We start from the raw sequence: 26559 nt of genomic DNA, 5'->3' as shown, positions 1-26559 counted from the left end.
AGTAAAAAAAATATGTACGTACAAAATTGTTAACCAATTATAAAGCTGTTTTTAATTGTATTTTGTATTTTTATTTCTATAATTAAATAAAAATTATTACATTACTATTCAATGAGATTATTTTTGCTATTCTCCTACAATGGGGATGATGACTTGGTATGAATGTATTGATTTTTATGATACATTCGGGTAAATAACGTTGTTGTTAACTAATTTATACATAAAAAGCAAAGATTGTCTGGATATTTGCAAAATAAATGAGATTATAAAATTTCAAAATCTATTAAAAATCTTTTATCGTAATTAGATGAAAATTCATACAGTTTTAGCTTCCTTACATTAAATAATGTAACATTTTTTAATAAATGAACTATAAAAATAAACGCACAAATAAAAAAGATATTAGTATTTTTGTTTGAACGCGCATACAAATGTAACGACCATTACATTACCTACGACGTCATTAGTTCGTGCCATTTTGTATGGGGCGTTTTTCAGAAATCCGCGGCAACGCCGCGGATATTTGCAATCATTACTTTCGGATATTTGCAATCATTATTTGCGGATTTAGCTCCGAAAGTAATGATCGCAGATACCCTGTTCCTTTTATAAAATTGCTTTACCATTAACATACTCTTAATTTATATACAATTTAAAAAACTGTCATCATCCCTATTGGGTATGGATAATTGTAGAGTTAAAATCTGGTGAGAATGCTCCAGTTTCGGAGTGAAAACTTACTTTGAGGCAACGATATTTATATACTAGAGATAGGTATGGCACTAGTGCGTCGAAACTGAGGCGGACAAATGTGGCTATTGGAAATTGTGGCGGACAAATGAAATTAAGACAATTAATTTCATTTAGTCGCTTATCAAACAACGAAAGATATTTTAACAAATAATACCTAAAAATTGTCTAATGTCGAGTTGTGTGTTCAGGAAGTGTAAAAACTATATATAGGTACATAAATATATAACGTAAGTAAACACAAAATAGCGCATGTGTGGAACAGCTGAGTTTGGATCACTTTTTGCGGTGATTTTGTAGGCACGTAACATATTTACAAGTATAAAATATCGTTCCTTTGAGGGCACAGAACAGACAACGATAAAAGCTAACGCTTTTAGCAATAGAAGTAGCAAGGGGGCGTGGCCCGCGTACACCCGGGTGTGCGGAACATCGCAAGCGTGTCCGCGCATGTACTAGCAGTCTTGTTTTGTTCTGTGACAAAAGGAATAAATAATAACAACTTTAAAGTAAGGGTGACATATTTCATTTTTCACTAAATATTAAACAGCCATTTAGGCCACGCCCCTGGGTACGCTGGGTTCAATACAAAGAATTGACACTTTATAAATCTAGTTACCTCTTATATCTGTGTTTGAGGGTATTTGTAAGGTTTAGGTGTCGTTGCCGCTTGTTTGCTTCATTGTCACTAAATATACTTCGTGAAGACATTAAATTCAATTCTTTTATTTATGAAATAAATAAATTTTACAAATAATTTAAGAAACAACCCTTAAGCCTACTTTGTTTTTTCCTTCTTACCCTTAGAATTATCTTTTTTCACTACCCTCCTTATCAGCTTAATTCCTACAACTAATACTATCAGCAGTACAACAAGTATATCTAAATGCATCTTCTGGTAACAAGGCACAGATAGGGCAGGTGACTTCAAATGGCTGGCTCCTCCGGTTGCGACCACGTGTTCTATCCAGAAGACCAGCTCGTCACCTGGTTGCTGGTTTCTGTTGTGGTAGATGAACGATAACTCTTTCGCCTTTGCTTTGTATCTGTAAAAACAGGATAAATAATTAATTATTAATGTTATTGTGGACAGGGGTATCACTGTTGATATAAATAAGAGGGTATTTGATGACTTGAGCTGAGTTGTTTGTGAGGCAGCGTAGATACCGTCACGCTGCCAGTCACGTTATTGATTATGTGCAATTGTGTGTAATTATTATGCCAAAGCTCACATGTTGGTCCCCAAGCATCGGTAGGTATGCTAAAATGACTGGCACACCAAAGTGTACGGTTATTTATTTAATTTTAACTATTATTATAATAATTAATGTAACTTACTTGTTACTTTCCAACATTTTCTGTATAGCGACATATATGTGGTCAGCCATGTCTTCTGCCAACGTGATCGCGATGCCAAAGCCCTTCTTGGCCACGGAGCGCATATTAACGTATTGGTCCCCAGCTATCGGTATGCCAATGACTGGCACGCCGAAGTGTATGGCCTCAGTCGTTGATAGCTGGCCGCCGTGCGTGATGAAGAATTTCAGGTTTGGGTGAGCTGAAATTATCAAATTATACATACGAATAATAAAGGTCATTAACTATACTAAAAGGTTATTTATTTATTTATTTATTTATTTGGTCCACCAGTGACTGTTGCAGCATTTACACAAATACAATCTAAAAAAAACACAAACACAAGGCTCTGCACAATCAAATGAAGGTAGACACGGCATGCACATTTCCGTAATATTAAAATAAATTGACGATTACATTAAATCAATTACATAAGAAAAATTTTTTTTTTTTTTTTTTATTTATACTTTATTGCACAAAACAAAAACAATAACAAAGAAAACAAAGGAAAACATAGAAAACAAGTATGTGCAAAGGCGGTCTTATTGCTTATAGCAATATCTACCAGACAACCTTTGGATAAAGGATTTAATGTAATTAATAAAATGCGGGATAGTGCAACAAAAAAAATATATATATATAATAATAAAAATAGTATATTTATATATACTACATGTATAAATATAAAATATACATAATATATAATAAAATAAATAAATAAAAATATACATTTTACAGGTTAAGAGGTAAAGTTTGTGGTAGGGTTAAGGTAATCTCTGGATCTACTTAACCGATTTTAAAAATTCTTTTACCACTGGAAAGCCACGTTAATTATGAGTGTCATACTTTATCTCACAGGAATAGGAACTACGCGGGAAAACCGCGAGATGTCGGCTAGTTTAACTAGTTATTAATATACGGACGAGTAATAATACTGAAAATATGTTAGAAGAAAGGAAAGCTCAGTAGGTGTCTCAGTACACAGCCCGACCCAGATCCCGAACCCAGGACCTCGTGATTTAAAGCCATAAAGGCTAACCACTGAACCAGCGAGGCAGTTCTTTATCTAAACCAAAAAAAAAAAAAATAGTTCGTAAATACGTTACTTTTTTTTTTTTTTTTTTAAAGGTAAATTCATCCTTTTTACCATTCCTTTACGGTGCAAGGCTTTGTGCTTTTAATAAAAAGCACGGTGGGATCCGCCCCATCGCTGTTGGTTGTACTTTTCGCCGTTTGGCGGCAAAATTAGCGTGTAGACACATTGTCACTACCCTAAAGGAAAAGTTTCAACCTATTCAAGTAGGGTTTGGTAGTAAAGGTGGTTGTGAGGCAGCAGTACATTCGGCTCGTACATTCTTAAAGAATGGCGAGGTTGAAGTACTGCTCAAAGTAGACGTGAAAAATGCTTTCAATTCTTTGGATAGGGCAACTTTGCTGAACGAAGTTTCAACGCATCTTCCTGAAATTTACCCATATGTTTGGCAATGTTACAGCTCAGATACCAAATTGTTTTTTGGAAATAACGGTATTAAATCTAGTGTAGGCGTCCAGCAGGGGGATCCTTTAGGTCCAGCCCTTTTCAGCTTAGGGATACATAGCCATATCTCAAATTTAACATCTAAATTTAACATATGGTATCTTGATGATGGAACTATTGGAGGCAACGTGATTGATGCCTTAAAAGATCTTAACGAAGTTAAGCAAAAATTTAGTCAAATTGGTTTAGAATTAAATTACTCGAAATGTGAATTATTTTTCACGGAAAGACTGTCGCAAGAACGACAATTACAGGCTTTTGAATTATTTAATAGAATTGCTCCCAATATTAAAATAGTTAACAAGCAATCACTTTGCCTACTTGGTGCTCCTCTTTATGACGAAGCCATTCAACCCAATTTGGATCAAAAACTCAAAACATTTTCGGCTAATACAGACAAATTGGGCTCTCTAAATTCTCACATAGCTTTTTCGATTCTAAAACATTGCCTTTTTGTACCTAAATTAATGTACGTTTTACGTTCTAGCCCAATTTGGAAATTTCCTGGTCAACTCGAAAATATGGATGCCACCTTACGAATCACACTTGAAAAAATTCTAAATTTGCATTTCGATGATCAGTCTTGGAACCAAGCTACTTTACCGGTCAAATACGGTGGCATCGGCGTGCGAAAAATTTCTAGTGTTGCTCTTCCGGCTTTTCTTTCCTCTGTGCATAGTATAAAAGAGCTCAGTTCTCGTATTCTTAATTCCAATTCAGTTTGCATAACCTATGCCACAGAGGCTCTAAAGAGTTGGAAGGTCAGATGTCCCAACGTTGACATCCCAAAGGAACGTACTACACAAAAACTTTGGGATGCTCCATTGGTTCAGCTGACACATGAAAATTTAGTTCAAAATCTTACAAGTGCTGTAGATAGAGCCAGGCTTCTAGCATTATCCGAAAAGGAATCTGGGTATTGGCTCCATGCCTTGCCATCGAAAAATCTTGGCACTTTATTAGACAACGAAAGTTTTCGTGTGGCTCTAGGACTCAGATTGGGTACACCATTGTGTTTAGAGCACAAATGTCCATGTGGGAAAGAGGTGAGTAAATTTGGAATCCACGGGCTTTCATGCCAAAGGAGTGGCGGTAGGCTATTTCGGCATGGCTCTCTTAATGACATAATAAAAAGGGCTCTTGCCACCATAAATATTCCTGCGCTAATCGAGCCGTTAGGAATCAGTCGGGATGATGGCAAGAGACCTGATGGATTGACGCTGGTTCCCTGGGAAATGGGGCGGGCCCTAATGTGGGACGCTACATGCGTCGACACATTAGCACCGTGTCATATCAGGGAGACAGAATCAAGGCCGGGAGCCGCAGCAGAAAAAGCTGAAACCGGTAAGTGGCTCAAGTATGCCTCTCTGACAGAGAGTTACATATTTGTACCTTTTGCCGTGGAGACCCTTGGGCCATGGAGTCGCAGTGCCAAAAAATTTTTCCGTACTATTTCACCGCGGCTTGTTGCCTCGACTGGTGACAGAAGGGCTGGCTCATTTTTTGCGCAAAGGATCAGCCTGGCTGTCCAACGCGGAAATGCAGCCAGTATTCTTGCCACCATTCCACGTGGGCATGATTTGTATAGTTATTAGGATAAGTTAGCTTAAGTTCCTTATTGTATTCTTTCTCAATAAAAAAATAAAAAAAATACGTTACTTATAATAAGTGCGTACTTAGATAGTTTACAATATGCGTACTTAGATTTTTTTTATTCTTTACAAGTTAGCCCTTGACTACAATCTCACCTGATGGTAAGTGATGATGCAGTCTAAGATGGAAGAGGGCTAAATTGTTAGGAGGAGGATGCAAATCCACTCTCCTTTTGGTTTCTACACGACATCGTACCAGAACGCTAAATCGCTTGGCGTTACGTCTTTGGCGGTAGGGTGGTAACTAGCCACGGCCGAAGCCTCCACCAGCCAGACCTGGACCAATTAAGAAAATCTCAACCTGCCCAGCCGGGAATCGAACCCAGGACCTCCGTTTTGTAAATCCACCGCGCATACCACTGCACCACGGAGGCCGTCAGATAGTTATCAATATAAGTAGTTAGGTATTACGCACGTATTATACATACGCGTTTTACAAAAAAGTATACGTATTTTTGCATTTGAAATATTGTATGCATAACACTTTAGATGTGAAAGAAACGTCGCGGACAAAAGCTAATAATATAACTCATCGTGGGTGAGGTATAAATATAACTGAATTCAACTCTATGATCCATCATATCCATGGATTTTGGTACAAAAATAATCTATTTGTCAATCCAGTGTGCTTATATATAATTTCAGCCAATTGGTTGGTTATTGGTTCATTAGATGAAACCTGAAATAGTAACGTACCTACTTTCGCATTTTTAATATAAGAACATCAAATTGAAAATTTTGAAATACCCGCGAATGTCATGAAATTATTAATTACACTCTCGATCAAGTCATCAATATTCTCTTTCAGTGCGCTTTCATTTGAGACCGCACTCGAGTATATTTGCAGACATTCGGTCATTCTTACCCACTTTCACCCCTAAAACTTTTAAACGGCTCAACAGATTTGCATCAAACATATCTAAGAACAATCGCGCATAAGCCACCTTTAAAACAAAAAAAAAACTAAATTGTAATCGCTTCATCCGTTCGGGAGCTATGGTGACACAGACAGACAGACACGTCAAACTTATAACACCCCTCTTTTTGCGTCGGGGTTAATTATAGTATTATTTTGATGTGACGGCCTTCGTGGCGCAGTGATATGCGCGGTGGATTTACAAAACGGAGGTCCTGGGTACGATCCCCGGCTGGACAGATTGAGGTTTTCTTAATTGGTCCAGGTCTGGCTGGTGGCTAGTTACCACCCTACTGACAAAAGACTTACCGCCAAGGATTTAGCGTTCTGGTACGATATCGCGTAGAAACCGAAAAGGGGTGTGGATTTTCATCCTCCTCCTAATAAGTTAGCCCGCTTCCATCTTAGATTGCATCATCACTTACCACCAGGTGACATTGTAGTCAAGGGCTAAATTGTAAAGAATGAAAAAAAAAATTCATCCTCCTCCTAACAAGTTAGCCCGCTTCCATCTTAGACTGCATCATCACCATTAGTTGAGATTGTAGTCAAGGGCTAACTTGTACAGAATGAAAAAAAATAATTTCATCGTCCTCCTAACAAGTTAGCACGCTTCCATCTAAGACTGCATCATCACTTACCATAAAGTGAGATTGTAGTCAAGGTCTAACTTGCAAAGAATAAAAAAAAACATACCGAGTATAGCCAACTGTGGAGCCCATTTAACCAATTGAACATTAGCCGGAACTTTATCCAAGTCCTCTTCAAATTTCCAAATAACCGTCTGTTTTAGTTTGGCGAACATGTCCAGTAGGGTTTTCTTCATGTTTTCCGACATGTCTGCACTTTTCCAGTTACTGCCCATGCTGAAGTATATTACTCCGTACTTCGCTTCGTCCATAAGCTTCTGTAGATCCTGGAATTTATGAAACGTATTTTTTAGGGTACCGTAAGGCCGCATTCGCACTAGAGTTTTTTTAACGGATGTTAAAAAAAGCATACAACAAATGCATTACGGAGTTACACACGACAGTGTTTACAAACTCTTCAACTTTATAATATTAGTATAGATATTAACGCTTTTTTAACGTCCGTTAAAAAAACTCTCGTGCGAATGGGGGCTAAAACCTGCATTATTAAGTAATTGCTATTATTTTATGCGGGCGTTTATGTGATACTTCTGATTAGATGTTTTTTGGGTAGCTATTTATTATAAAGAGGCGTGATAGACCAGTGGATATGACCTCTTTAATTTAGAGGGCGTAGGTTCGAATGCGGTTCGGAGCATGCACCTCCAACTTTTCAGTTATGTGCATTTTAAGAAATTGAATATCACTTGTCTCAAACGTTGAAGGAAAAACATCGTGAGGAAACCTTCATACCAGATAATTTTCTTAATTATCTGCGTGTCTGAAGTCTGCCAATCCGCAATGGGCCAGCGTGGTGGACTAAGGCCTAACTCCTCTTTTTCTGAGAGGAGACACGTGCTCAACAGTGAGCCGAGTATGAGTTGTTATTTATTCAATAACTATCTTACCTTCGGCAAAGGTTTGACAGTCCTGTCAATATGGTATCCAGCAATGTACTTAGCACTCTGCGGCAATCTAAAGGGCGTGCCGATAGAGGGATGCGAGTTAATAAACATAAAGCTGCCGTTGTAGACCGCCTCGTCGTAAGATGGCAGAGTGAGGCCCTTAGCAGCAGCGATACTTGTGAATGTCTCATGGTATAACGTTTTCTCCCATGGCGTGAAGATTACACTATAAGCAATTAACAAACTCATGACTGTATTCTCCAGGAACGAATACATGTTTTATTAAATGACTAGCGGACGCCCGCGACTTCGTCCGCGTTAATTTCGATGTCAACTTTACTACTACCCCTACCCTACCCTACACAACCCCTACATCTACCCTACCCCTACCCTACCCCTACCCCCACCCTACCCCTACTCTACCCCAACCTACCCCTACCCTACCCATACCTTACCTACACCCTACTCCCATCCTACCCCTACCCCCATCCTACCCCTAACCCCATCCTACACCTACCCTCCCCGTACCCTATCTCTTTCCTACCCCTATCCCACCCGTACCCCTATCTCACGCCTATCCTACCCCTACCCTACCACTTCCCTATCCTACCCGTACCTCTACCCTACCACTACCCTATCTCTACCTCTACCCTACCACTACCTTAAACCCGGCCTTAAACCTACCCTACCCCTACACTACCCCTACGCTTCCCTACCCGTACCCTACCCTACCCTGTAACTTCTCTATCTTACTCCTACCCCTAGCAAAATCGGTCCAGTCCTTCGAGAGTGGTGGTATGACCAAGAGAAATAGAGACTCCTATGCTAATAATATAAAGAGGTAAAGTTCGTGTGGTTGTAGGAGGTAATCTCTGGATCTACTGGACCGATTTGAAAAATTGTTTTACCAATAGAAAGCTACGTTATTTGCGAGTGTTATAGGCTATGTTTGATCCCCATATTCACACGGGAACGGGAACTACGTAAATGAAAGCGCCGGGCGTCATATAGCGGAATTACTGCGTCTTTTAGAAATTTTGTATTATCTCCGAAACTATTTAAGTAATTAACATACTGTAAAGAGCAAATGTTATCTCCATAATATCCTTGAGATTATTAAACAATTTATTTATAATAAGGATTAAAGTTTAGTTGTATAAATAATGACGTAAACCTAAGTATATAAAATTAATAATTTTTAAAACACAAAAGGTACTATATCTGCTAATATATAGAAGATAGATATATGGCGTCGCGGACTTTTTTGTAGAACTTTTAAAGATACATAAAGTCTCTATACATTAATTTCAATTTTACACAATGGTTAAGGCAGCGCATGCGAATAAGTCTGTTTAAAAGGTTTTTAGTCCGACCTGTATGACAAAAACTGTGATAACTCGGCTAATATATATGATACCAATATAAAATATAGCCTATAGCACTCCCCGATAATGTAGCATTCTATTGGTGAAAGAATTTTTAAAATCGGACCAGTAGTTCCGAAGATTACCCCATTTAAAAAATGTGACAAACTTACAAACTTTACCTCTTTATAATATTAGTATAGAGTATAGATGGCGTTTTGGGCACGTACAATGAAAAACACAAACAAAACTGATTTACAAAGCGAGGGTATTTGGAAATGTTGAAAGGCGAAGGCCAAGAACGTACCTGGAACAAATACAGGACATCTATACTAATATTATAAAGCTGAAGAGTTTGTTTTGATTGAACGCGCTAATCTCAGGAACTACCGGTCCGATTTGAAAAATTCTTTCAGTGTTAGATAGCCCATTTATCGAGGAAGGCTACAGACTATATTTTATTCTCGTATTCCTACGGGAACGGGAACTACGTGGGTGAAACCGCGCAGCGTTTACTATTTTTTTAATAAAGGCCGAGATCTTAACCGGTGAACTTGTATTAAATGACTGATAAGAATGAGAAAAGTAAGGGAGATAAGATAAGGGTCGTAGCAAGTGGATGTGGTATTTGCCTACCCCTAAGGAAACGAGGCAAGATGCATGTATGTATGGACGGTCCAAGTAGATTGTAAGAAGAAAACCATGTTCCTACTTATACTAATATTTTAAAGAGGTAAAGTTTGTGGTGTTTTAGAGGGTAATCTCTGGATTTACTGAATAGGTTTGGAAAATTGTTTTACCACTAAAAAGCCATGTTATCTGTGAATGTCATAGGCTATATTATCCCCGTCCTCCTACGGGAACGGGCACCACGCGAGTGAAAGTGATTGAAGTCGGCTAGTCTTCTTTAAACTAAAATAACAGGCATTCACCTAAATATAAGCATCTTTTTCATCATAGTATAAAACTCGAGGAATCTCTCCCAATAGCTCAGTGGCGGTCTACTGGCAGAGAAGATGTCCACATTAAACGCTGGGTTCGGTACCTCGTCGATGAGCTTCATGACTTGCCAGTGAGCTTCTGTAGATGCGAACCAGATCAGTGGGCACTGGAATAGAGGAGCTATCCTGGAAAAGTAAGATAGCACATCATCATCATCAATACACACGAATATTTAACTTCTTATGAGGTTTATATTTTGCTATAGACCTCCTAAGAAGGCTTGAGCTCTCAAGGTGCTGGAATGGTGACCTCGCACCGGAACTAACGACGCGAGTCGCAGGGATTCGCTGGACGTAGGCGGCTCAGGATCGTGATGTTTGGAAGTCCCTACAAAAGGTCTATTTCCTACAGTGGACGTCCATCGGCTGACATGATGATGATGATGAAGTGAAGGTGAAGAAGTATCCTGAATAAACGCAAAAGTTACTGGACTGATTTCAAAAATTCTTGCACCAATAGAAATCGCAGTAATAACCGAGCTAATCTTTGAAACGGCTGAACTTATTCCAAAGGGAAAATAGAGTAGATTATTAAGAAACATTTAGGCTACTTTTAACCGACTTCAAAAAGGACGAGGCTCTCGGAAAAATCTTCGGATAAATCCATGGTTCTCGCAAGATTTTTAAAAAACTGAAATCCACGCGGACAGGGACGCGGGCGATTGCTTGTTCATGTTGGTACTGAATACTTTGTTATTAACGCTCAGTGATTATTCTTATCGATAGAGTAACCATAATATTGATAGTTAATTGTTATCTAGTGATAGTAGTATTGCATTTGTATGTAACATCTTCAATGACAAATCACTAAACACTTCTTATAGATATCTACTTTAATCATCATCATGACATAACACTACTAACCTAGCGATGACGTCAGAGAAGAACCACTAAAGCACCACCGCATGGGACTTCTGCTTGGGATCCTTGAGGAACTGTATTCCCTTGTTTATGCTGAGTGTGAAATACATGATCATCATGATTTAACACTACTAACCCAGCGATGACGTCAGAGAAAAACAAATCAAGCTTCTGCTTGGGATCCTTGAGGAACTGTATTCTCTTATGTATGCTATGCGTGAAATAAATGATCATCATGATTTAACACTACTAACCCAGCGATGACGTCAGAGAAGAACCATTCAAGCACCACCGCATCAAACTTCTGCTTGGGATCCTTGAGAAACTGCACCAGCTCTTCAGTGCCCAGGATTTTCTTGTGTATGTCATACGTGAAGTACATGAAGAACACTGAGTCACCAAAGTTCCCTTTGCCAACCATATTCTTTATTTTGTACGTGTCATCTGTAAAATCGATATTATAACACATTTGCTCGTAAAGTATCTCTTATTTCACCAATTTCAATATTGTAATATATCTCATTACGCACATGTGCCGTAATATAAGGTAAAATGCACAGTAGTAAGGTTTCCTCACGATGTTTTACCATCACCGTTTGAGACACGTAATATTTAATTTCAATAAATAAATTGCAACCATTTCATCATAGCCGTGATAGCCCAGTGGATATGACCTCTGCCTCCGTTTCCGGAGGGTGTGGGTTCGAATCCGGTCCGGGGCATGCACCTCCAACTTTTCAGTTGTGTGCATTTAAAGAAATAAATATCACGTGTCTCAATCGGTGAAGGAAAACATCGTGAGGAAACCTGCATACCAGAGAATTATCTTAATTCTCTGCGTGTGTGAAGTCTGCTAATCCGCATTGGGCCAGCGTGGTAGACTACTGGCCTAACCTGGCATTCTGAGATGAGACTCGAGCTCAGCAGTGAGCCGAATATGGGTTGATGACGACGATTATAATTATTATGCTTTCGTAGGCGACGTTGCAGGCTAGAAAATTCCATAAAACTATTACCGTTAGCCATAGATGCCTTCATCTTTTTCCCTGTCTCTTCTAGATTTACTTCTGTTAGGTTTGGAGATGGCTTTTCCGTCGGAAATGAAGTGACGTGCACAACCTGGAATCATCATTTGTTAATTATTTATTTCATCATCATCATTAACAACCTAATACCGCACATTAGAGATAGTGGCGTGCATGGGGTGTTTAACTAGAGTGTGCACTGCATGTACAATTTTATTACAAAGTGAAAAGAATCCTTTTTCAATGCAGGTTCATAAAGACCCCTTTTTTTATTCTTTACAAGTTAGCCCTTGACTACAATCTCACCTGATGGTAAGTGATGATGCAGTCTAAGATAGAAGCGGGCTAACTTGTTAGGAGGAGGATGAAAATCCACACCCCTTTTAGTTTCTACGCGGCATCGTACCGGAACGCTAAATCGCTCGGCGGTACGTCTTACTAGGTAACTAGCCGCGGCCGAAGCCTCCCACCAGCCAGACCTGGGCAAATTAAGAAAATCTCAATCTGCCCAGCCGGGGATCGAACCCAGGACCTCCGTCTTGTAAATCCACCGCGCATACCACTGCGCCACGGAGGCCGCCAAAAAAACCCCTTTAGGATAGGCAGTGCATTTTTTGCATCTATGGAGTATCATACTTCCAAACATCACGATCCTGAGCCGCTTGCATCCAGCGAATCCCTGCGACTCGCTTGATGTAGTCAGTCTACTTGGTGGAGGGTCGACCAACACTGCGCTTTCTAGTGCGGGGTCGCCATTCCAGCACCTTGGGACCCCAACGTCCATCGGTTCTACGGACTATGTGGTCTCGCACGTTGCCATTTCACGACTCGTTCAGCTATATTTGTGACTTTGGTCCTTCATATCTGATTCGATCACGCAGAGACACTACGAGTATAGATGTGTGACTCTGAGATTTCTTATGAGGCCCATAGCAAGCGAGCATAGCTGGGCACCGTTAATCAAATAGTTAACTACGTTAATCGTTAATCCGCTACAAAAAAAGTTAGCTTCGTTAAACGTTAAAGCGTTATATTCCGGAAGAATTAACGCAAGTTAACGTTAATCGTTAATCCGTTAATATGACTGGTTAATATTGCATTTTTATATCATTGTGTGAGATCCCCATTGGAAAAATAAGGGTGAGCACTGGGGAAAAGTGCCATAATTTGTTTTTAGTTGATTTTATCTATAATTTTAATATAAATATAGTAATTTGTTGATTTCTTTGAAAAAAAAAATCTTTCATCATTTCTTACTTGTCTAAACCTGTTAATAGCGTCGCGCGGTAAATAGTGGGCATCGGACTAACGATTAACGGACTTCTGCATATTAACGGAAGTTAACGGGTCCGTTAACATTTTTAATAGTTAATCCGTTAATCAAAATGTTAACTTCGTTAATTAACTATTAACGGATTAACGAGTTAATGCCCAGCTATGTAAGCGACCAAGTCTCGGAACCATAGGTCATCACTTGCAACACGCACTGTTCGAAGATTCAGTGGAAAAAAAGAAGGAGAGGGGAAGATCGAAGAAGAACCTTCAGGCACTGAGGAATTTCGGACGAAAAGATATTGCGAAGTTTCACGAAAGAGGCGAACCGCCGAATCGAAGTACCTAACTGTACCATACGTCCTAGGTATATGCATTCGCCTACAATTTTGAGTGCAGCGTTCTGAACTATAATTGGGTGGAGCGATACATGAGCGTTACACATTATTTGGGGGCAAGGGTTATAATGTTAAATTAATTAATGACCACATTCAGATGTTAATTATAATGTCAAAGACCGAAGGTAATAACGTTCTCTGAAGCAATGGGTGTAACACCACAATTCCCCAAATCCGGCCATAGAACCAAACAGGTAACTATTTAATTAACTAGCCAACGCGGTTCTACCTCAGTAGTTCCCGTTCCCTTGAAAATACGGGGATAAAATATAACTTATGACACTAGCAAATAACGTGGCTTTCGAGAGGTAAAAGGATTTTCAAAATCGGTTTAGTAGATCCAGAGATTAATCCCTACAACACCATCAAAATGTATCTCTTTATCAGTGGCGTAGGTTACCTTGGAGGGGCCCCGTATCAAAGTTAGTGGGGGAGGGGGGGGGGGGGGGGGGGTTTTAAGTAACCAGCGGCAAATCCCAAAAATCTCTTTAGCAGTTATTTTAAATTATGTTTTATTTGCAACGAGAAGCACCAAATTAAGTAAGATTGTAGGATACATTTTACTAATTTTTTTACACACGGTAGCTACGCTCCTACTCTTTATAATATTAGTATGGATCATATATCTAACAGCACTTAATGCTGCATATAAATTGATCATTTAGGTTAATTACATAACTTACTTACGAATGTGGGTTGATAACGAACACGAGTAGTTCGGTGTTTCGCTATTAGCAATACATACCTCATGACCAGCTTCTAACAGCCTATTGACGACCCCGTGACCCAATATGCTGTGACTCTTGGAGTACATCGGGAAGAACACCAGGATCCTCAACGCTTCACTGGATGACATCATTAGAGCTATGGCTAAGCCGAAAACGATGATATTCTTCGCCATCTGCAGGTAGAAAAAAAAAATTCAGCAATTGAGTTTGTCTGGTAGTTTCGGTAGTGGCTAGTTACCACTCTACGGGAAAACACGAACTGCCATGCGATTTAGTTTTGGTACGATATCGCATAGAAATTGTATTTTTTTTTTAATCTTTACAAGTTAGACCTTGACTAATATCGCAGCTGATGGTAAGTGATGATGCAGTCTAAGATGGATGCGGGCTAATTTGTTTGGAGGAGGAGGAAAATCCACACCCCTTTCGGTTTCTACACGACATCGTACCGGAAAGCTAAATCGCTTGGCGGTACATCTATGCCGGTAGTGTCGTAACTAGCCACAGCTGAAGCCTTTCACCAGCCAAACCTGGAACAATTAAGAAAATCAATCGGCCAAGCCAGGGATCGAACCCAGGACCTCCGTTTTGTACATCCACCGCGCATACCACTGTGCCACGGAGGCCGTCAAAGAATATAGCTTGTAATTCCTCAGTTAAAATTTTATTACCGTTAATAAAGTTATGAAGTCACAGTTAATATTATCTATATATAATAATAATAATAATAAAAGACATTGTAAACTAGTTGTCAATCAAACAATATTAATCTTAGACACGTGATTCAAAGATGAAGATAACATCTCTAGCTTCTAGGTCATATTCATAAGTCATAATAATTATCCCACAGATCTGCATTGAGACGGTATGGTGGGTCAAAAGTCGCCTCTTTTCTCGTATAAGATAGGCATCCAATACCCCGCATTGAGACAATAATGAATTAATAGACTATGTAGAATATGTAGACTAAGGAATTTAAGAAATATACCTAACGTTTCTCAAACGGTAAAGGAAAAACATCGTGAGGAAACCTGTATACCAGACAATTCTTAATACTGCGTGTGTGAAGTCTGCATTGGGCTAGCGTGGTGGACTATTGGCCTAGCCCCTCTCATTCTGAGAGGAGACTCGAGGTCAGCAGTAAGCCGAATATAGGTTGATGATGAATGGAACCAATTCGGTTACGGAAAGGATGCCCGATATATGATAGAAGGATTAAAACTTGGAAACTTAACCAACCATTCACAAATGTGGGTTAGAGGGTTTAGCATGACAACTTTTGGTTCTGTAAAGATCACTAGAAGGTCGTGATAATTAGTTTATCTTAATGACAATAAAGGCTATGTTATGACTCTCTCTGAAGAATAAAATCCGGAACGAGGAAATCCGTAGGAGAATTAAATTTATCGACGTAGCCAAAAACGTCAAACAGTTTTTAGCAAACTGTAGTGGGAGTGGGCGAGCCATATTTGTCGCAGAACAGATGGCCGCTGGTGCAGACGTGTTCTGGAGTGGAGACCACGTACCAGCAAGCGCAGTGTAGAACGCCCTTCAGCTAGATGGTCCAACGACATTAAGTGGCTGGATGAAGAAGGCGGAGGATCGTATGTGGAGATGCGCTTTCGAAAAGACCTATGTCCAGCTGTGGACGACGACGACGATGACTTTTTTATATATCTCACGTCACCATATCCTTTAAATTCCGTACACTCTTTGGGTACGGAACCCTAAAGGATATGGTGGACCATATCCTTTAGGGTTTCAGGTCCACTCTTGTACACCATATCATTAAAATTTAAAAAATACAAGGTTTTTATTAAAATCTAAGTAAGTCAATAAATCTAACTAAATAAAAAGAAATAAATGAAATTAAAACCCAAGTTTTTGAGTTATACCAAGATGGCGCCCTTAGAGCAACTATGACATGACAATTGACAGCAAACGTCAAAACGACTACTGCATTCCACATCATCAATCCGCCATTATTACCCGTAGTAGTGTTGCATTTCTTGGGAAATAATGAATATTTCGAAAGAATTAAAGTAAATTCGTAGATTTGTATAATCAAAATTAGTCAAAAAAAATATTTTGTTTTATTTCCGCCAGGGATGACTGATCCTGGGCTCCATACAATTTTGGACCATCTTCTTTGTCATTCAATATTTTGTAGGGACGTAACCGATCTAAAGTATAAAATTATCATTGCATCTAACAGTGTTTAATATCATTGTCGTGTATAATATGATACCGGTGTAAATAAAACTTTACTGCTCTGCATACAGTTATAATCTTAGGCCGCATCTCCACTGAGACGAATCGAATATAAAGCGAGGGTCACACTCGGGCGTTCAACTTGTGCTAATGATAGCGTTCGAATCCCAAGATGTGCCAATTATAGCAAATCTTAACTGGTTTTACAAGAATTGAGGGAATCCTCGTCGTCATGGACCCATATTCGGCTCACTGCTGAGCTCGAGTCTCCTCTCAGAAAGAGAGCCATATGGCCAATAGTCCACCACGCTGGCCCAATGCGGATTGGCAGACTTCACACACGCAGAGAATTAAGATAATTCTCTGGTATGCAGGTTTCCTCACGATGTTTTCCTTCACCGATTGAGACACGTGATATTTAATTTCTTAAAATGCACACAACTGAAAAGTTGGAGGTGCATGCGCCGGACCGGATTCGAACCCACGCCCTCCGGAATTGGAGGCAGAGGTCATATCCACTGGACTATCACGGCTCAGGGAGGGTATCCTCACATATTATTAATAGGTACCTACATCATCATCGTACCTTTTTAACGGTTCTACCCAAGAAACTAAAAAGCGAAAAATAACTCGTATACCTATATGCTACTTCTGATAACTTTGAAGGCGGTGCCAATTCAGTGTCGTGTTTTAATGCTTTAATTAAAAAAAAGTGTTTCTGAAAGAACTACAGTAATTTTGTAATTCTAACAGCTTAATACATCACTGGCTTGGCTTGGTAAGATGTTATTTTTCGCTCTTTACTTTATTGGGTAGGTTAATTTTAGTGTTGGAAGTCGGTTGAAATTTTTTTATAATTTTTTTAATTTACTGACTTTTAACGATCTCCGTGAACCACTGGTGTGCGCGGTGGATTTACTAGACGGTGGGTTCGATCCCCGGCTGGATCGATTGAGGTTTCTGAATTGGTTCAGGTCTGGTTGGTGGGAGGATTCGACCTTGGCTCGAAGGTCGAACCTACCGGCAAACACTTCTTTTTTTTTAAAGTTGGCCTCATGAGTTCTCCTTCATGTACGCAGGTTTTCCCACGATGTTTTTCCTTCATCGTTAGAGACACGTAAAATTGGTGGTGCATGCCCCGGATGCCAATATTTGACCATGACCATATTTGACTTGATAAAATGAGGTAAGTCTAGCCTTTGCTGGCTATTATTCTATTATAAGTGTAATTATTATCTATCTACCCACCTTTGTTTTAAAAATAGAGTCCTCAAACTTCAAGTCTTCAAATCCATCTATATATTTCACAACAATACACGTAGCAACAATGTAGTAAATATTATGCACTTAAAAATAGTCACACGCACACACACGGCCAATGGTCCTTTGCAGACTGAATCACTCGCATACAGCTCGTTGAAATGTTTCAGTACCACGGAATTACATTTATCTAGAGGCCTGCATTAAAAAAATATCTTAATTTACTAAAAATGGTTACAATACCAAGTAGTAAATTTTCTGTGAACAGTTACCTTGATTTCCTTCCCGTTTTTCCATAGGACATAAGTGTCAAGTACTTTTTTTTAATTGTCTTAAATTGATCAATATCGTTCTAACTAATTAAAAAAACATTTTTTAAGACGTGATTACATGAAAATTTTAGTTTTTAAATATTATTTTTATTTTATTTTGGCAAAAACATTCCTTACAAAACAATAATAAACTAGTAAAAAAATACAATCACAATAGACAATACATTGCCGAAAAAGTACAATTATGAAATCCTTAACTTTTGTTTATTGATATCGATATATTTCGGACCCATAATCCATGTACCATACGAAAATTATTTATATTAAATTTGATATGAGTCAACTACCCTAATAATCAAATACGCCAACCAGCATTGGAACAACATGCTGGGTCTAAGCTCCATATCCTCTCTTTTGTAGCTGAATTTTACCGCAATTCAAATAATTTACGGCAAATTAGGTGCAGTATACAAAAAATGCAGCACCCTTGCACAAACGGCGTACGGCATCTAGTTAAATATTCCTCCGTGATACCTAGGTAGGTCCTAGCTCTATGATATAATAATAGTACAAAACCAATTTAAGCTATTGAATACGATACAATAGTAATATTCAACTGTATTTACCTGTTATATTTGCGACATGACAAGGTCATTATGATATCATGAGTCTTACTATGTCAGCCCTCCTTGCGAAGTGGCATGTCGATTCTCTTTCTACGATCGCTAACGCTTCGAAAACTAGAAAATTGTATGGGAATGACATTTGCTATCGACAGGTCACGTAATCAAGATCTGTCATTCCCATACATTTTTCTAGTTTTCGAAGCGTTAGCGATCGTAGAAAGAGAATCGACGTGCTACTTGGCTAGGGGGGCTGTAGCTTTTTACAGTTTCTTCGGTATGATTTATGAGCTTTGGTGGACTTACCTTATCAGCCGATAGACGTCCACTGCTGGATTTAGGCCTCTTGCATTGACCTCCAAGCACAACGGTCTCGAGCCGCCAGCATCCAGCGGCTCCCTGCAACCTGCTTGATATTCTTGGTCCACCTAGTGGGGGGTCGACCAACACTGCGCTTTCCGGTGCGGTGTCGCCATTCCAGCATCTCGGGACCCCCACATCCATCGGCTCTTCGATGTGGCCTGCCCATTGCCACTTCAGCTTCGCGACTCGCTGAGCTATGTCAGTGACTTTGGTTCGTCTGCGGATCTCCTCATTTCTGATTCGATCACGCAAAGCATAGCTCGCTGCATCGCCCGCTGTGTGACTTTGAGCCTTCTAATAAGGCCAAGTCTCGGATCCGTAGGTTATCACTGGCAACACGCACTGATCGAAGACTTCTTCAAGCGCTGAGAATTTCGGATGAAAAGATGTCCCTGAGTTTCCCAAACGCTGCCCAGCCGAGCTGGCTTCAGCGATTAACCTTTTTTCTCGAAATTGGACATATGAGTACCTTGGTAATATTGGTGGACTTACCACGGACATATAGGCTAAGTAGACCTAAAGCCTAGATTTATGGGGGTCGATGGAGCAAAATTGTTCGTCTTTTGTAATGAGCATTCGTGCAAATGTTACATCACAGCAATATACGAGAACATTATATATATAAAATATACATATACATCACAGATATATACAAAATATATCCAGGTCATGTTCATTGCATTAAGGAAAATGGTGTTATTCCCCTGAGGCTTGTACTATTACATTTGTGAGGTTTGTATCCATCATTAGACATCAATAAGGTAAAGAACCTTATTAGTCATGACTTTGTGCTCCGTGCATGTTTCCTCGTGTTTACCCGACTACGGATTTGTGCATGAATAATGTATTTCTTCGTGAGGAAACCTGCATACCATAGAATTTTCGAAATTCTCTGCGTGTTTGAAGTCTGCCAATCAGCATTGGGCCAGCGTGGTGAATTCCTATCCCCTCTCATTCTGAGAGGAGACTCGAGCTCAGCAGTGAGCCGAATATGATGAAAAATTTAAAAAAAATCGAAAAACCGCGGCCGAGCGCCGCCGCACCGCACCGTGTGTCTTCTCCCTCACTTTTTAGTTCAGGAGTTTGTGCTATAGCCCTTTTCATAAAACAAATCCCGTAGACGCGGCGCTAATATCTTATTGGCGCTCATTATCATTTAGCAATGGCGGCGGAAATCAAATTAATGACCATTGTGTTTGGAGGTCCATGCAAGAGGCCTATGTCCAGCAGTAGACGTCTATCGGCTGATAAGGTAATGGCGGTCATTGTCATTTGATTAAGGCGCTGTCACTTTAGTTCAAGTTTTGCCGCGGGACTACTGTCATGAAAAGGACTCTACGTCTATAGTTCAACCTGAAAGCTGAAGGTTTGTCAGCATTACTACAGTATTATATTATGAGAATACTAAGGCTATCAGTCAAGAAGTCCATTTATTTATTTACTTCGTACTATCGTAATTACTCGCAAATGCCAACCGAAGTTTATTTTAGCGCTCACTGTTCGAAAATAAACTACGATTGATGGATTAGTTTTATTTTATTATTTGCTAAGCGCCATCTTTATTTAATATCCTGAACTAGCAATCGGACTGCTTTTTAGCATAAGTGCCGATATACACCACTAGATGGCTCTGACATCGCCTAACATTTTGTTAAAGCGCCATCTACTTTAAAGCTCTTAAACTTGTGGAACGGTAGGATGTATTTCTGAAACGTAGCTATCGTATGGCGTAAGAGTGTCTATAAATGTCGATAGATGGCTCTGATATTTCCAATAACCTTTACGAGGAAATAATTTATAATGTTCTAATTTGTATTTTGTAGTTATTCCATTCAACATTAAACAGTTTCTAAAACCGAGCGATATCTCTTTTCATCTAAAATTCTAGAATAACGTGTACAATATTTAAAGTAGATAATTAAGTATACTTACTCAGAGGCACAATAAATCCGCCCACTTTAACATGACGCGAGTATATTGAAGTGGGTGGATAATTGTGCCTCTCAGTACATTTGTATAGCTCCATATCCCATCATATAGGAGAGGGGTTATCAACGATATTTTATACTAGGGGATATAAAGTTCAGACCCACCTCGTTGGTTCAACGCGGATTAGGATGGTGGGCGAGGTGATAACGTTTGAATATTTAATGACCACTATCTTATGTTAGTGTTAATGACCGGAATCCGGCGGTTTTACACCATTATCATCATCATCATCATCAGCCGATGCTCGTCCACTGCTGGACATAAGCCTCTTGCATGGACTTCCAAATGGACGGTCTCGAGTCGCCAGCATCCAGCGGCTCCCTGCAACCCGCTTGATATCCTCGGTCCACCTAGTGGGGGGTCGACCAACACTACGCTTTCCGGTGCGGGGTCGCCATTCCAGCACCTTGGGACCCCAACATCCATCGGCTCTTCGAACTATGTACCTAGCACCAGTCACCCTGCAGAGTGACTGACGAGGCTCTGGTGACTGACTAATAGCGGTATAACCATTCGAAAACAGCTGGATTTTGACGGCCCCCGTGGCGTGGTGGATTTACAAGACGGAGGTCCTGGGTTCGATCCCCGGCTGGGCCGATTGAGGTTTTCTTAATTGGTCCAGGTCTGGCTGGTGGGAGGCTTCGGCTGTGGTTAGTTACCACCCTACCGGCATACGCCGATTTAGCGTTCCGATCCGATGTCGTGTAGAATGAAAGGGGTGTGGATTTTCATCCTCCTACTAACTAGTTAACCCGCTTCCATTTTAGACCGCATTAACACTTACCATCAGGTGAGATTGTAGTCAAGGGCTAACTAGTAGTAAAATAAAAATTTTAATAAAAAAAATTCAACCGACTTCCAACTCAAAAATTAACCTAAACTAAAAAGCAAAAAATAACATCTTACCTATGTGCTACCTTCTGATCAGTTTGAAGGCGGTGCCAAGCCAGTGATGTTTTAATTCAAGTAGTTTAAATTACACAATTTCTGTGGTTCTTTCAGAAACGGCTTTAATTAAAACATGACACTCATGACTCAGAATGAGAGGCCTAACCCCTCTCATTCTGAGAGGAGACTCGAGCTCAACAGTGAGCCGAATATGGGTTGATAACGACGACGACGATTTGCTTACCCTCATCTGTTATTTACCTATTAGTGATAAATAATAAATGATAGATATAATAATCACAGTGACACATTGCAAATAGGTTGCCGAGTTAACTTGCTTCCAGACACATTTTTCATACAAAATCTAGGAAACTATGAACTAAATCAAAGGCAACCTAATAAAGTAAATAAGCTTTCATTTGAACTATTAGACGACTAAACAACTGATGAGGGTATATAATAGTACATTATGATATAAGTGTGTTAAGTAAAATTACAGCCGAGCCGATATTGCAAGATCGAGCCGAAGGCGAGAGCCATAGTAAGGAAGCAGAGGCTGTAATTATCAAAGCGCACGTATGTCATACGACGTTTTATAACACATTTGCGAGAAAAACACACTTTCAACACACTTTCTGAAAACGAATTTGCATCTTTGTTTGTTTTCCTTACGATGACATTTTGATACGCTTGTCAGTTTTGCACAGATAGCGAAGTGCGTGCGTTTTTTTTAGGCAAATTTACCAAAAACAGCCAGTATTACTATTAGTAAAGTAATTTAATATTTTTGTCTGTGTCATAATATGTTACAGATAGATGGTTGTCATTTATTGTCAAAATTATTAAAATGAAGGAATCGAATGTTTTTTTATTATATTTTATCTCACAAAGTTTATTTTATTAATAAAATGTGGAGCACTTTTCTGCCTGAAAAAGAAAAAGTACCGTTCGTTTTTAGACAGATGATAAAGGTTTTATATTACATTACGGCACATTTTACTTTACATTACGGCACACGTGCGTAATGATATACATTAAAATATTGAAATTGGTGAAATAAGATATACTTTACGAGCAAATGACAAAACCTACAATTGAATAAGCAGGCAACCTTTAACCTTTTTCAATTCTTTTGGGTATATTTTATTAACTAATATAACTTTTTTTAATTACCCATGAAGGAAGTAGTCCAAATAAATAATAAAAAAAAACATTTAATAATCCGTCCGCAACCTATGTGTCAATCTTGTATTAATGTGAATATTATTAATTCCTTATACCAAATAAATAACAGATGACTGATGAGGGTATATATTTCCTATGCCGGATCTTTTACTAGTATATTTAGTCAGTGTATGTAAATTATTATGACTCATGTGTCTGTAAATACACTAGTAATTTAATAACTTAGAGCCGCATGGCAACAACAACGCCAAGAGGTAGTGGGTTCGGACCTCGCCCCATGGACTATTGTCGTACCAACACTTAGCTCTTTACGACTAATTGGAGGAAAATGGGAATATTTGTAATATTTAAAACATATTTACAAAACTAATATTGAGAACTTGTAATAGCCAGCCAGCTAATTCATTATCTTTGACGTAAGTTTGACGGCCTCCGTGGCGCAGTGGTATGCGCGGTGGATTTACATGACGGAGGTTCTGGGTTCGATCCCCGGCTGGGCAGACTGAGATTTTCTTAATTTGTCCAGGTCTGGCTGGTGGGAGGCTTCGGCCGTAGCTAGTAACCACCCTACCGGCAAAGACGTACCGCCAAGCGATTTAGCGTTCCGGTACGATGCCGTGTAGAAACCGAAAGGGGTGTGGATTTTCATCCTCCTCCTTACAAGTTAGCCCGCTTCCATCTTAGACTACATCATCACTTACCATCAGGAGAGAGGTGAGTAGTCAAGAGCTAACTTGTAAAGAATATTCTTGTAATTTTCGTATTCCGTATAGTCCATTGTTTACATAAATCACAATGTCAACTGCGAATTGTCATCTACCTACGAGTAATGTAAGATAACAACTAAAGATTGTCAGTATGCACTGGGTGACATTTTTTACCTATAACCTCAATTTTGATCTTAGCATTAAATGAATTGTGTATATGAAATCATATGTTTTAGAATCACATCACACTAATATACAATACAGTTCGATTCCCACAACTGGAAAATATTTGTGTGATGAGCATAGGTGTTTTCCAGTGTCTGTGTGTATTTATACATTATATAAGTGTTTATATGTAGTATATAATTGTATATATTATAATATCAACTATCTTAGCACCCATAACACAAGTTACTCTGTATGCTTACTTTGGGGCTAGATAGTGATGTGTATTGTTTAAGTATTCAGTATATATAATATCCAGTCAATCTTTGCTTTTTATGTACAAATTAGTTATTGACTTTATTTACCCGAATGTATCATAAAAATCAATATATTCAAACCTAGTCATCATCCCCATTAATAAATGTGTAAATTAACATATGTTTTTATTTTAAGTGTTTAACACTAAACTTCACTACAGTTATTCATCAATATCAGGTAAGTAGGGGGTCTACCCAACACGGAAAAACATGACAAGGGGTCTACGACATAAAAAAGTTTTGGGACTCATGTTTAAACAATGTATTAAATACTTGTATAGTAGTTTTTTATAAAGTAATAGGTAGGTACGAGTACAACAGTTGTAAAGTTGTTAATTTTTAAACGACGTCAGCTTTTCCTTAATGATCGCCATAAAATTTTAATTAATAGACGTAAATACGAATATTTTTTGCTTTTTAAATAGGTACTTAATAGTTATAAACCTTACCTTTCCTTTATAGTTTAATTATTTTGTTTGTTTAAGTTAATATAATGATGACAAATCTTGTTAGGCTACCTATTACAACTTTTGTCGTCATTTAATAAAGAAAATGTATATTTTTTAATTAAAAAAAATATTTTTTAACCGACTTCCAAAAAGGAGGAGGTTCTACGTTCGGCTGTATGTATGTTTTTTTTTTTTTTTTTTTTTTTTTTTTTTTTTTTTTTTTTTTTTTTTTTTTATGTATGTCCAGCGATAATTCCGTCATTTGTGGACCGATTTTGAAAATTCTTTTTTTGTTTTGAAGGGTTTGATTCCAGGGTGGTCCCATTTTTTTCATGTCAGGATCTGATGATGGCATCCTGGAGAAATCGAGGGGAACTTTCGAAAATCGTAGAGACGGCTAGTGCGTTTGTTAGTGTTTCCATAAGGTATTTTAAACCACTACAATTTTATGAAGGTCTGGAGTTGGTCTGATGATGGAGCCGATACACAGACGATAGAACTCGTCAACGATTTACAGCAGGTACCTTTTGTTTGGGCTTAATTTATTTGTATTGATGAGAACTTTCCACCTAGATGAGTTGTGACTGTATTAAGGGTCTGATGATGAAGACGAAGGACAGTGAAGAGAACTCCTCGACGGTTCACAGTAGCTACCTTGTGTTTGGACTTGATAAATTTGTATTGATGAGAACTTTCCACCTAGATGGGTTTTGACTGTATTAGGGGTCTGGTGATGAAGACGAAGGATAGTTAAGGGAACTCCTCGACGGTTCACAGTAGCTACCTTGTGTTTTGACTTGATAATTTTGTATTGATGAGAACTTTCCACCTGGATAGATTGTGACTGTATTAGAGGTCTGGTGATGAAGATGAAGGAGAGTTAAGGGAACTCCTCGACGGTTCACAGTAGCTACCTTGTGTTTGGACTTGATAAATTTTATATTGATGAGAACTTTCCACCCATATGGATTGTGACTGCATAGGGGGTCTGGTGATGAAGACGGAGGACAGTCAGTTCACACTCAGTAGGTGTGCTAACACTAAAAATTAAAAAATAAAAATTTTAATAAAAAAAATTCAACCGACTTCCAACTCAAAAATTAACCTAAACTAAAAAGCAAAAAATAACATCTTACCTATGTGCTACCTTCTGATCAGTTTGAAGGCGGTGCCAATCCAGTGTCATGTTTTAATTAAAGCCGTTTCTGAAAGAACCACAGAAATTGTGTAATTTAAACTACTTGAATTAAAACATCACTGGCTTGGCACCGCCTTCAAACTGATCAGAAGGTAGCACATAGGTAAGATGTTATTTTTTGCTTTTTAGTTTAGGTTAATTTTTGAGTTGGAAGTCGGTTGAATTTTTTTTATTAAAATTTTTATTTTTTAATTTTTAGTGTTAGCACACCTACTGAGTGTGAACTGACTGTCCTCCGTCTTCATCACCAGACCCCCTATGCAGTCACAATCCATATGGGTGGAAAGTTCTCATCAATATAAAATTTATCAAGTCCAAACACAAGGTAGCTACTGTGAACCGTCGAGGAGTTCCCTTAACTCTCCTTCATCTTCATCACCAGACCTCTAATACAGTCACAATCTATCCAGGTGGAAAGTTCTCATCAATACAAAATTATCAAGTCAAAACACAAGGTAGCTACTGTGAACCGTCGAGGAGTTCCCTTAACTATCCTTCGTCTTCATCACCAGACCCCTAATACAGTCAAAACCCATCT

At 38.8% G+C, this 26559-nt stretch overlaps 1 protein-coding gene across 1 annotated transcript; it reads right to left on the bottom strand.

Annotated features, from left to right (window-relative positions):
- Nucleotides 1-87: 87 nt before the first annotated feature.
- Nucleotides 88-17993, bottom strand: LOC112053925 (UDP-glucosyltransferase 2). The gene is made up of 9 exons (XM_024093545.2): nt 17854-17993; nt 14412-14567; nt 11988-12090; nt 11226-11415; nt 10042-10236; nt 7749-7971; nt 6908-7127; nt 2089-2308; nt 88-1796 (listed from the first exon to the last, which is right to left on the bottom strand). Exons 2-9 carry the CDS (start codon nt 14565-14567, stop codon nt 1529-1531), a joined length of 1575 nt encoding a protein of 524 aa, XP_023949313.1. The 5' UTR covers nt 17854-17993; the 3' UTR covers nt 88-1528.
- Between the last annotated feature and the right edge of the window lie 8566 nt (nt 17994-26559).

This window comes from Bicyclus anynana, chromosome 22 (assembly GCF_947172395.1).
Source record: "Bicyclus anynana chromosome 22, ilBicAnyn1.1, whole genome shotgun sequence".
Lineage (NCBI taxonomy): Eukaryota > Metazoa > Arthropoda > Insecta > Lepidoptera > Nymphalidae > Bicyclus > Bicyclus anynana.
The sequence above is the reverse complement of the archived record's forward strand: the minus strand, read 5'-3'. Positions and strand labels throughout refer to the sequence as shown.